The sequence below is a fragment of the Canis lupus genome, chromosome X, assembly GCF_048164855.1.
Source record: "Canis lupus baileyi chromosome X, mCanLup2.hap1, whole genome shotgun sequence".
Taxonomy (NCBI): domain Eukaryota; kingdom Metazoa; phylum Chordata; class Mammalia; order Carnivora; family Canidae; genus Canis; species Canis lupus.
The window spans coordinates 109,049,403-109,063,145 of NC_132876.1; the positions used below are offsets into that span (position 1 = coordinate 109,049,403).

At 37.8% G+C, this 13,743-nt stretch overlaps 1 protein-coding gene across 13 annotated transcripts in view; it reads left to right on the top strand.

The window, feature by feature from the left end:
* The window catches only part of RPS6KA3 (ribosomal protein S6 kinase A3), a 108,793-nt gene extending 99,039 nt beyond the window's left edge, over nt 1-9,754 (top strand). For all 13 annotated transcript variants that reach the window (XM_072815958.1, XM_072815950.1, XM_072815954.1 and 10 more), the window contains 3 exons: nt 335-452; nt 6,981-7,121; nt 8,138-9,754. In XM_072815958.1, the coding sequence (XP_072672059.1) occupies nt 335-452; nt 6,981-7,121; nt 8,138-8,260 (382 nt within the window). In that variant the 3' untranslated portion in view covers nt 8,261-9,754. The remainder of the gene's footprint in view (nt 1-334; nt 453-6,980; nt 7,122-8,137) is intronic.
* Nucleotides 9,755-13,743: the final 3,989 nt, after the last annotated feature.

Consider the following 13,743-nt stretch of genomic DNA (forward strand, 5'->3'; position numbering starts at 1 on the left):
TTAATGTCTTAAGGTCTTAACTTGATTTTTTCCATTACCTTTTTTGTACACTTATGTTGTAAACATACACTATTTTAAATATTTTATTCTAACGTGTCATATCTTAAAATATTTATATTATCATATATTAAGACTAATTAATATTTCATAGCTTATACCTTGACCTGATGCTTTATGGAGCTTCATGCTATTGATATTTTTCACTTTAGGAGATTTCAGTAAAGTATATTAATTAAATTAACCGGAGTACTCTTGGATACTACAAATAAATGTGAAGATTACCTACAAAAAAAGAAATTTTGCTCATTAACATTTTAATTTCATTATAAATTAGTTACACTCCATTTGCAAATGGCCCTGATGATACACCAGAGGAAATACTGGCACGGATAGGCAGCGGAAAATTCTCACTCAGTGGTGGTTACTGGAATTCTGTTTCAGATACAGCAAAGGTAAGTATGGCTTCCTATTATAAACTTTTGAGAAAATAATTTTTCATAGTCCCTAGTGAGAAAGAAAATATCAGTTACAAACTTTTGTTTATAAAGTATTATTTTGAAGTGGTGTTACCAAATAACTTGAACTCAAAAATGGACCAATTATTTTGTTTCCCACAAGGTAATGGTTTGGCTTTATTACCTGTACATCTAAAACTACTTCTTGCTGACAAACATGATGAATAATAATGATGGTATAAGAAACTCTTAACAGTAGAGAACAGGGATGCCTAGGTGGCTCAGCAATTGAGCATCTGCCTTTGGCTCAGGACATGATCCCGGAGTTCAGGGATCAAGTCCGGCATCGGGCTCCCTACATGGAGCCTGCTTCTCTCTGCCTGTGTCTCTGCCTCTCTCTCTCTGTGTCTCTCATGAATAAATAAATAAAATCTTAAAAAAAAAAACAATGGAGAACAAACTGAGTATTGATAGAGGGAGGGGTTGGGGAATAGGCTAGATGGGTGATGGGTATTAAGGAGGTCACTTGTGATGAGCACTAGGTGTTACATGTAAGTGATGAATCACTAAATTCTACTTCTTTTAAAGATTTTATTCATTTATTCATGAGACACAAAGAGAGATACAGGCAGAGGGAGAAGCAGGTTCCATGTAGGGAACCCGATGTGGGACTCGATCCCGGGACCCTGGGATCACGCCCTGAGCCGAAGGCAGACGCTCAACTGCTGAGCCACCCAGGCGTCCCTAAATTCTACTTCTGAAACCATTATTACACTGTATGTTAACTAACTAGAATTTAAATAAAAATTTGGAAGAAAAAATACAAATCTGTTAACCAAAATAATAATAATGGTGGTGGTAATCTTCATGATTTGTGTGTCTGTTCTGTGCCTCACACTGCACTTCACCTAAATCATCCCATTTAATCCTCTTAACAAACCCTATAAAATAGGTGGTAGTATTCTCATTTCACAGAAGGAAGCAAGGCCAGAATTTTTGTGTCATTTTGTCCGTGGTTACATACTGGGAACATGTGGGTGCTTCAAACTAAGCAGTTGGTTCCAAAGCCCTTGTTCCCTAGACTAACTGCACCATGTTCTATTTTTGACCAATATTATGTAGAAAAGGGTCTCATCTTTTTCACAGTAAATGGTAGTATAGTTTTATAGTGTCTGCTTGAAATCTATTTGAAAAGCCTTTCTCACCGGAAGATCTGCCATCCTCTGCCAGACTTGCTTTCCAACTCTGCTCTAGTTTTACTTTATTCATAGAAAATGCTCTTTTAAAAAGAAGAGTGAAAAATTTAAAAATCAGAAAAAGAAGAGCCAAGTTTTCTACTTCCAAATAAGAAAAACATAGAGGAGATAAAGAAGACACGTAGTGGTAGAAGTACTTGCTGATTTCTCTGAGAGGAGGAAGCCTGAATTGAGATGATCGCATAAGTAAATAGGGTATTTCAAAAAAGTAGGCTAATACTTTTGGCATAGAGATGAAGCCTCTGTTAAATGATGTCTGTATAGATAATATTTGGCTTTGTATCTGATTTAAAATGAAATATTAGCCTTTTCCTTTTTTTTTTTTACCAATATTTCTTAAACCAGATGATTCATTTTTCTGGGACTTCTTTTTATTTTTATTTTTTTAAAGACTTTATTTATTTACTTGACAGAGAGCGAGAGAGATCACAAGCAGAGGAAATGGCAGGCAGAGAGAAGGAGAAGCAGACTCCTCGCTGAGTAGGGAGCCTGATAGGGGGCTCAATCTCAGGACCCTGGGATCATCACCTGAGCTGAAAGGCAGACACTTAGCCAACTGAGCCACCCAGGCACCCCCTATGATTTCTTTTTTTAATCCATGTATTAAGCACCTACAACATGCTTAATATGTGAAGGTCCAGGAATCAAAGACATGACTGAGAGAATTCCTTATCTCAGGAAGCTCATAGTCTAGTTGGGAGATCACCAGAAGTATACAGTACAGTGTCATGTATGCTGTTACAGTGGTACATTTTTTGTGTTAAAGAAGTTCACAGATGGTGCTCAGTCAGAAAGATTTCCCAGAAAGCTTTCAAGAAGCAATGAAGGGATTTTCCTGGCAGCTTTACGGAGCAGAAGGATGTATTCTATCCCAGGCTGAGGGAGCAACACATGCTATTTGTGGTCAGGACAGCCTGAAAATGACAGAATGCCTCCAGGTTGCTGTGCACAGTTTGTTGTGACTAGGACAGGGTACACGTGAGAAGGTAGCTGATGAACCCAAATTATGAAAGGTTTTGTAGATTATGCTCAGGATTTCAGGTTTATTCTAGATGTTGGAAAACTGTTGAAAAATATTAAGCACTGTAGTGATCAGATTTTTCTTTTTCAAGTTTATTCTGTGGAGCAGTAATTCTTATCGCTGGAGTCTGCCGGAAATTGTCATGGTTGGTTATGAGGCAGGCATATCAAGTAATGTCACAAAATAAAGTGTCAGAGCTTACCCATCACTTCTTTTTATTTTTTCAAAGATTTTATTTATTTGAGAGGAAGAGAACGAATGAGTTGGGGGAAGGGACAGAGGGAGAAGCAGACTTCCTGTGGAACAGGTTGCCTGACATGAGACTCAATCCCAGGACCCTGGGATCATGACCTGAACCGAAGGCAGATGCTTAACTGATTGAGCCACTCAGGCGCTCCCATCACCTGCTTTTTAAATAAATTATAGAGATAACCTTAATGTGCTTTAATTTCCATAATTTGATTCTCATTAACTTGTATTCTAGTATGCTTTTTTTGAATGAAAGAAAGACCAGAAAAAAAAAAAAAAAGAACAGGCAGCCCCGGTGGTGCAGCAGTTTAGCGCCGCCTGCAGCCCAGGGCGTGATCCTGGAGACTCGGGATTGAGTCCCACATCTGGCTCGCTTCATGGAGCCTGCTTCTCCCTCTGCCTGTGTCTCTGCCTCTGTGTGTGTGTGTGTGTCTTTCATGAATAAATAAATAAAATCTTAAAAAAAAAAGAGAGAAAGACAGGTGAGGATGAGATAAAAATAGTGTGTGAAAAATTGAATCTCACAGCCTTTCTTATTAATATCATGTTATTACTGATAACTTTTGTTAATTTGTCCAGATAAGACCTGAGATTACAAGCATGTGGTATAGTGAATACCCCCACAAAATTGAGAGGGAGGGTTCTATCTGATGTGTTGCCTCAAGAGCAAGCTGCACATGTGAATGTCATTAGTCATATGGGCCATATGTGTCATGTGTGGCTTTGAGAAGAAAAATACTGTCGCTACAATTTAATAGGCACTTATGTGCCAAGAACTGTGCTAACACTTATACCTACACTATTTCATTCAGTCCTTACTGACCTAACATTAGGGGGTTTAACTTGTAGGGTTTTGCAACATTTCAGGTCACAAATGATGAAGACCTAAACTAGAGAAGTTGGGGATCCCTGGGTGGCGCAGCGGTTTGGCGCCTGCCTTTGGCCCAGGGCGCGATCCTGGAGACCCGGGATCGAATCCCACGTCGGGCTCCCGGTGCATGGAGCCTGCTTCTCCCTCTGCCTCTCTCTCTCTCTCTCTCTCTCTCTCTCTGTGTGACTATCATAAATAAATAAAGAAAAACATATTTAAAAACAAAAAAAAATAAAATAAAAAAAAATAAACTAGAGAAGTTGTAGCAGGATTTGAGCCAAATGGAAGAGAAATTTAGGAGGCAAAATAGACTTGGTGGTTAATTGGACATAAGAAACAAGGAAGGGGCACCTGAGTGGTGCAGTTGGTTAAGCATCTGATTCTTGGTTTCTACTCAGGTCATGATCTCAGGGTTGTCAGATCGAGCCCCACATTGGGCTCCATGCTGAGCATAGTTTGCTTGAGATTCTCTCTCCTTCTCCCTCTGCCCCTCCCACTTGTGCGCTTGCTTGCTCACTTGCTCTCTCGCTCTCTCTCAAAATAAATAAGTAAATCTTGAAAAAAAGAAGAAGAAGAAGGCATGAGCAGATAGTAAGCATGTAGTCCACATTTCCACCTCAGACTAATGAGTAGGTCGTGGTTTCCTTCACCAAGATGTGGAATACAAAAGTAGTTTTGAAAGGAGTGATAATTACAGATTTGGACATTAAGAATTTGAAACACAACTGTAATACATAATTAAGAGATGTATGTCCATTAGTCAACTGATTATATGGATGCAGATCTTAGGAGAGAAGTCTTGGGTGGACAGTGGAGTTAAGAGTTGTCATCATCTGTATTAACTAAAGCCATGAGCACAAATGAGCTTATCTGAGCAGAATGATGAGAGCTATGGAAGGAATGAACAGACTTTGGTTGTGCCCTGGGCACTTTTGCAACCTTTTATGTACTTGAAGCACATTTTCCCACTTTAAGAATTTGGAAGGGGAGTTCCTAATTGTTTTACTTCTTCTAATTTTGCTCAGTAACTTATTCCTGTTCTTAGCTGTTAATGATAACTAAAAATAAGAAACTGTAAATATCTGATAGCAGAGGCATACTTGGAATAACATCTTGATTCCCAGTACTAGTCATCCACCAGGTTCTGTTGGTTCTTTCTCTTAAGTACCTCAATTTCATACATATTTCTCCACCTCTCTCCCTTTTTTTTTTTTTTTATTTCTCCATCTCTTATACTGCCCCGAAGCCATCATCTCTCACCGGTCTCACACTGGAATCTCCAGGCTTGCACCCTCCAATCCATTGTCCTCCACACTTAGTGAGCTAAAGTACAAGCCTAACTCTATCACTCCTTTGCTTTAAATGATTTCTTACCTCCAAAGTCCAGATTTGCTAATGTAGCTTACAAGGGCCTTCATGATCTGGTCCCTTTTCACCTTTCCCACTTAATTGCTGCCATGTTCTACTTGGCAGTTTTTGCTACAGCCTCACTGCACTCCTTTCAGTTCCTTAATTATGGCATGTTCTCCTCCCTGAGGGCTTTCCTCAAAACACACTCAGCTCTATCTTGCTGAATTGCTCTGTATTCCCTTCCCCTTTTCTAATCCATCTACTGCTCATCCTTTGGGTCTCACATTCCTCTAAAGTCACTTCTAAGCCACCCCATCCTGTACAGGTCAGGTGTCTCTTTGTGTTCCTCTAGCTATACCTCTTGATTCATCCCTTCAAAGAATTTACTGCTTGCTTTGTAATTGATTCTTTGTTTCTCCTTCACTGGGCTGCAAGCTTCATGAGGTCAGAGTTCATTTCTATCTTGTTTGCTGCTAAATACCCAATGCCTAGCAGAATACCTGGCCTTTAACAAATACTTAATAGATACATTTTGAATGAAAAATTAAGTGGTAGATGGCTTTCATAAATCATAACTGTTATTTTGGAGAGTATAAAACTATCTAGCAATTATATGGATCTATATTCCATGCATAGAAAAAGCATTTGGAGAGATATAAAGCATTTGTCTCTGAAAGAATCAGATTCTGGGAGTTCTTCATGTTCTTTTGCTTCTCTATTTTTCTGATTTTTTTTATAATTCCTGTGAGATGCCCATGAAGTGGAAAAAATAAAAATAACTCTAATCTGGGACGTCTGACTGGCTCAGTCAGTGGAACATGGAACTCTTGATCTTGGGGTTGTGAGTTCAAGCCTTGTGTTGGGCATGGAGCTTACTTAAAAAAAAATAACTCTAATCTTTTGGAGGGGGCATTTGGAGCCCTCCAATTAAATTCCTATTATTGGACAGTTATGTTCTGCTTTTCGTTATTTGACAATAACAAAAAAGTCTTTAGCTGAAAATTTACTTAGAAATAAACTTACTAGGGCACCTGGGTGGCTCAGTGGTTGAGCATCTGTCTTTGGCTCGAGTCATGGTCCCGGGGTCCTGGGATTGAGTCCCGCATCAGGCTCCCCACACGGAGCCTGCTTCTCCCTCTGCCTTTCTCTGCCTCTGTGTCTGTCATGAATAAATGAATAAAATCTTTCAAAAAATAAATCTACAAAAGTATAGAAAAATCAGAATATCTCAGTGAAAAAAAGAGCCAAAGTACTTAAAGATATGTAAATATGGTAAATTTACTCTTTGTAATGCACCAAAACTACTGTTAGGGAGGAGAAAAACAGGTTTTTGCTTTTTCATTCTTTTTAATATTTATTATTATTCTTTTAAAGCATGTATTATTTTTTTAAAGAAATTGTCATGTTGGGGGCACCCAGGTGGCTCAGTCAGTTAAGCATCCGACTGTTGATTTCAGCTCACGTCATGATCTCAAGGATAGAGTCCCATGTCAGAGAGTCTGCTTGAGATTCTCTCCTTCTCCCACTGTCCCTCCTCCTGCTTGTGCTCGCTTGTGTGTACACACATGCGTGCTTGCCTGCTCTCTCAAATAAATAAATCTTTAAAAAAAGAAAAGAAATTGTCATGTTGACCAAATTGCCTTGAACCCCAAAGTTTGGTACCAGGAGAAAATAGTGTCATAGAAGCTAAGGAAGAATGCTTACCAGTATCAAGTGCTATAGAAAAACAAACAGAAAAGTTTAGGATTGTTTTATTATTATTATTATTCCCATTACAGGACCTAGTGTCAAAGATGCTTCATGTGGATCCACATCAGAGACTGACTGCTGCCCTTGTGCTCAGACATCCTTGGATTGTCCACTGGGACCAACTGCCGCAATACCAACTAAACAGACAGGATGCACCCCATCTAGTCAAGGTGAGCTGCCCCATTCAGGCACTGTTTTCTGCATGTCCTCCCAGAGAGTGTGAGCCTCCCTCTCCATGCCCGTAGCATCTTTCCCTTTCGCTCAGCCTGCATCCATTTCTCAAGTGAGATTCTCTTACAATGAGTGGTTTAGAAAAGAAAAGGTCAAGGTGCGCCAAAATATTATAAAACTACTTTAAGAATGACTTCTGAGGGATGCCTGCGTAGCTCAGTATTTGAGCGTCTACCTTTGGCTCAGAGCGTGATCCTGGGATCCTAGGATCAAGTGCGAGTCCTGCATCAGGCTCCCCACAGGGTCTGCTTCTCCCTCCGCCTATGTCTCTGCCTCTCCCTTTGTGTCTCTCATGAAGAAATAAATAAAATCTTTAAAAAAAAAAAGAACGACTTCTGAATTTATCAATCAGATAAGCTTATGGATTTCCTAACTTATTTATACTTTTCTTTCTTATGCAAAACCCAGAGCAAACTAGGTTGTCAGCAGTGGCAAAGCAAGTTCTAAAAGAGCATGCTTTGCGGCTTCTCATATTAAAGGATTGCAAAGAAACAAAATGTCAGGATTTCTGGGTGGCTCAGTGGTTGGGCGTCTGCCTTCGGCTCAGGGTGTGATCCTGGTCCAGGGATCAAGTCCCATGTTGTGCTCCCGGTGAGGGGCCTGCTTCTCTCTCTGCCTATGTCTCTGCCTCTCTTTCTGTGTCTCTCATGAATAAATAAATAAAATCTTTTAAAAAAAAAAGTCCAGTAGTCCTGAGAAAAGTGAGGACTGCTTGTTATAGGCATATCCTTGTCCTTTCTCATTTATAAGTTCAGCCTCCCACATTTGCCTCTTTAATTTTAATTAAATCAGAGGGTTTGACCAGTATGGTTATTTTCATTATGAGCCCAACTAAATCTATATAAATTTTCATGTGAAGAAATTATTTAGGGGGAAAGAAATTTCCATTTCATATTCTGTGAACTTGTGACTACCCATTGTCGTTTGTGTTGTGACCTTTCTTTCCTGTTTTCAGGGTGCTATGGCAGCTACATACTCTGCTTTAAACCGTAATCAGTCACCAGTTTTGGAACCAGTAGGCCGCTCTACTCTTGCTCAGCGGAGAGGTATTAAAAAAATCACCTCCACAGCCCTGTGAAGTGACCTCAGTGAGATATTTGGTACCATGGTGTAAGCTGATAGCACAAGTTCTGGCGACAGGTAGCACATACCTGAGAGACACCTGCAAGCACACACTGTCCCAGCTGGTACCCATAATGCTGCTGCTCCTGCTGCTGCTCCTGCTTCCGTCTCTTCTCGCTTTAAATGATTGTTAGCAAGTTAGATTTTCCTGGAGCTTCGGATGAAATGAAAATGGAAACAATGATGAAGACATATTCACTGAATCAACAAGAATAATGAACATATGAATACCACCTAAAAATACACTGAATAAAGTACTCTACACCATATAGCATTATTTTTATAGGAAATATTTCATGTCCCTGAAATATTCTTTGTTAGTTATAGGGATGGACAGTTTATGTTAAGCACTTAGCTTAAACAATCCGTTTCTATTAGCACTGTATCCCTTGTGCCATCCAACATTTTGTATGTTTTTGTAAACAGTTCATATACAGTACATTTCTGTACTGCTTTCTTTAATGTATACATGCTTTGTTTAACTTGGAATCTATTATTATTAATCAATTGACTATTAAATCTGGTTAAATAGTTCACCTGGATTAACAGTATTGTTGAACAGCCCTAAAAATGGCCAGATTGTGGAACAGCTGTTGAATGTAATACTTGCAAAATGTACATATCTTTCCCCATGTCTGTTTCACTGGTTCGTTCATTTGTTTGTTTCTTAAAGTCAGGTGCTTTGTCAGACTAACCTAGAGAGCTGTTATGGTAGAGAAAGTTATCACATGTGTGTGGCATGACATCAAGAGTACACCTATGAAGTTAGTCCATATACGTTGCAACTCCTTAGGGTTCTTTTTTCCTTAATTAAGGAAGTAGTTCTTGCACTTTTGAGCTTGAATAGTATCCATATTTAGTATTTGGCATATAATTTGGGATTTTGCCAATATACATCAAAGGCCTTTAAGAGTAATGGTGAAGAGATTGGTGAAGGAAAACTTAGCAACAGGTCATACAAGTCCCATTAGATCTTTCATGTTTAAATAGATCAAATTGCAGAATTTAGGATATGAATAACAGGATACCTGTTCTTATATACCTGCAAGAAAAGTATGCTTTTTTTTTGGAAAAAAGGTAAATCATAATGAGTTCTATCCCATTACAATGCTCTATATTAAACACTAATTTGAATGTAATAAAGGCCACCAGCCTCTCTATGAAATTGGATTTAAACTTTCTTATTTGAGGGAATAAAACATTCTTGATCAAACAATACCTGTTCTCACCTGAAATCATAGCTGAGGTAGGCTAAGTGAATGTTCACCATTGAGTGTTTCCTGAATTCCTTCTGATGATTTTTAGCCATATAATGCTTCCTTTAACTTCAGAAATGATCAGCTTTCATGGTGGTCACTTGGGTCTGCTTAGATTACAGTGTTCATTATCTACATCTAATTTGGGTAGTTTCCACAATTTTATTTGATTAAAGAAAACTTTGTTTCCATTATTACCTGTATTTTGGTCAAGCTACCTAGCATACATTGATATGTAATATGAAAAACATGAACACGGAAATTTAACTTAACCTTATCAAGAATGTGCCCAACAGATCTTTCTTACTCATGTACTGAGCCATTTACATCAGAAGTCTTTTTACCTGCCCGAAGCTTTAAATCTTTCTTTTAGAGTACAAAGCCAAGAAAACATACTTTAGTTAAATGTCTTAGAAGCCACTTATTATTCCTTAATTTCTCTTCTTTGCAACTAAAGAGAAGGGGAAAATCTATAACATTCATTTTGCTTAAGTGACACAAAATGATTACTGCACAGAAATCAAATGTAAGTTTATCTTCTAAATTAAAAAAATATATAGGAAGAGGGATTCAGAAGATCTAGATGGGGAAAGTACTTTTAAATTCTTGAGTACATGAATGCTAACTATCAAAAATTGCTTCCCATTGCCTAGAAAGAAAACTTTTTTTCTCTCTTTCTCTCTCTCCTCTATTCAGTGTTTCAAACCACAACCATCCCAAATTCTTGTTGCTTTTTAAAATGTTAATGTAACTCTGGGCAAAAAAAAAAAAGATTTCCAAATTTTGGACACTGATGCTATTCCATAATTGCTTAGGTGTATTGTCCATCATAGTCTTAGAACCAGAAGTAAATGTGTAAATCTTTATAAATTGTCTAGTCCAACTTTCTCATGTTGCATGTAAAGAACCTAAGACCCAAAGCAAAGACTAGAATCCTTAACTTCTCATTCAGTTTTTTTCCCCCTCATAATACCATGCTGCATTCCCTTCATATTATCACCCAACCAGGAACAGAGTTGTCCAAAAAATACATATTTCTCAGGACAATATTCTACTGGTATATGAATGCCAAGCTTATTGCTTTCAAAGATACTTTCTTCTTTGCCTACTCCAGCTACCAGTTTTATTGGAGAAAACCAAGTCGTATGTACACAAAACTGAAGGCTTTTGCCTAAAATGCATTTCATGAGCTTAATTTATTTCATCTGTAGTCCTGGTGTTCCTATTTCCTTTGACTTAAGGCAGACAGACTTGGCCAACAGTTGTGTTCTAAATATAGTGCTTGTACTGGGTTTACCTTTCCATTACTTACTGAGTCCAGTTCCTCTCGGCCCTTCACCAGTTAGTTCTCCTAGTTACCAGGGCTTCTCCCAGAAGGTTTTAGTTCAGTCTTAATGATTATTTTAATGCTAAAGAAGGAACTAAACCATCAGACCACTTTTACAAACCTCCTCTTAGCCTATAATCCAAAATAATATCTAGAATGGTAGATTGCATTTAATGTTGCCGAGCACATGCTGAAAAATATGGATTACACTACCGCGTGTTTGTATCTTCCCTTTCAAGTAATGATGTTAAGGTAAGTTTTTGTCCTTTTAATTTTTTATGTAAATCATTTCAACTCCTAATTTATAGATGTCTTTTTTTCTAAGTACAGTAGACCTTTAACAGATTTGACATGGATTCATTTATTCACAAGCAACCCTAAAAGTCCAAAAATATGATTTTGATAAGCACAGAATCAACATACTGCAAGGCTGATGTGGGAAAAGTCACTGAGTGTCTGGAGGGGGTATGGTGTATATGCAGTAGATATTGACATTTCACATATGGTAGGCTGCAAAGTAAGGGTTTGGATCAACCATTTCCCACCTAATTTTAAGAAGTGGTTGCTTTTGGTGCTAGGGGACATTATGGGAGGTGGGGCTGGCCTGTTTGTTGTGCCCTGTACAGTCAGCCCAGGAGATCCTGGAAGGAGAGCGGTGCAAAGGCTTCATGAGTAAGCAGAATGGGTTGGGTTGGCAAGGGACTGGGGTAAGTCCAGCCTGGGATGAGAGCAGAAAAGTATTCAAGATTTGGGAGCCTTGGTACTTAATCACCATGGAAACCAGCAATACATATCTCAACATGGCTTTGATACTCTCTACTTCCCGGCCTTTATAAATGACTGAAAATTTTTCAGGTTGCTTTACCATATTTTATAGAGATAATTCTCATGGTGGTATCGAGCATTTATGAGATTTATGAAGGCAATAGGACAGGTATCTCAGGAATGTAAAGGGTTAGAAAAAGTCTGTTTTCTGTGTTTAACAAATACAATGGGTTCCATAGTTGATCCTTGGTTCTTAAACCAAGAGGTTCTAATCTAGCCCTAGAATTTGTCCCTCCAAAAGGTCTAGCTCCATGTGACTCACAAACCAGATGTATACATTGAGTTTTATTTAATTGACAGATAAGTTGACTTAACTCAGTATTTATATTTCGATTAGTGAAAATAGTCCTCTTTTCACCTCCAGATTGCTTACATTTTGCTGGTTTCCCCAAGTGACCATTGGTGGAGACCAATTAATGAAGGAATGAAATTTGCTTTCTTGGGACTGTGGTATTCTGCAGAGCCACGCTTAACCACTTTTTCTAGTGAAGAACCTACAGAATGATAATACCTAAATATGGATGGCCAAGAAGAATTTGTATCTACAGTGTGCTTTATGTACTTCTGACACTGCTGTATTTTGTGTGGTCAAGTGACTTGTAACTGGTTCCAATGTGACTGTTCTCAAAGAATTCTAGTAATTAAGTCGACTTAATTTTCTTAAGCCTCATATTACTATCAGTCTCACATTTACCACTTTGATTCTAGTCTTTTAACTGTTCATAACAGGGCATACCAAGGGTTGGGATGAGAGTCTACTTCCTACCTCTTAAGGCACTTTCCTCATTATTTTGCCATATAACCTTGAAGTGCATGATAAGCTGTTTAAATGTCCATGACTTCTCCCAGAGCAACTGGCAAAGTATATGACGTTGAATAGAGATTAGTGGAAAGGAAAATTTAGAGACTGAGTTCAGAAATGCAAACCTCAAGAAAACCTCTTTAGAGCACATACCATCTGAGTACAAAATGTGTAAACGTCTGTGAGAGGAGAGTCTGTAATAGTCTACGTAGATTAGTTCAATATCTAATGGAAGTGAAAATCTTTACTCCTATTATCACTATAGTACTGAATGAACCGTATACTGAGTTTTTCAAACAAGTATGTAAAGTAGGACTTTTAAATACAGAGCAAGGCCATAAGGATAAAGGTATTGGTTTGTGTTTCTCTAAGTGTAGTTTATCATCTAAAGCTTTCTTTTTATTTTTTTTTAGTTGCCATTCCTTAGCATCCTTAATAATTATGGGTGATGAGTTTTTAATTCTTAAAATTATATACGTGTATTAGGTTTATCTTAACTCTTACCCTAAGCAAAAGGGATGGTATACACCTAAGGGATGTAATTATTTTGCATTTTTGGCCTTGGGTGGGGATGGGGTGGGCATCTACTTAAACAGTTTTTAAAAAAGAAAAAAAATCACAAATATTTTTCTACTATTATACATGATCTTACTTTATACTAGTTTCTCTCTAGTAAGGCATGCCAGAAGCCCAAGGTACCATATCATGAGTTCCTATGTATTGTACCTTTTATTGGTGGTTAAATCGCATCAGATGCTTGGCACTGCTGCCATAATTATGAAATGCTTGTAAAGGAATAAATATCACTGAATACTTTAAATTGTTTTACTTAAGAGTTTAATCTGGGAAGTTTTCAAATCATACTATTAATGTGTAATCTAAGCTCTTTCAGATGTATCCATGAATAATCCTGGAACAATATTGCTTGTATTCCTGTCACAGAACAGGTTTTGTAATCTTTAAAAGAAATGAAAATTTATATAATAAAGTTTCAAATAAATGCATGTATGTCATTTATCAGGTTATTTCAACTATATGACAATATGTCCTAATGTCAAATTCTATCCAAAGTATAAATTTTTTTAATTGGATTTCTAGAACTTAAAACAGGAACGTTTCTAAGTTAATAAGGAGCGCAAAATAATTTTTGTATGTAGGTGCCCCTACAATCTATTCTTAATATAGAATCTGAAATTATCTGTTCAAAACCTACCAGGGATTATAACAAG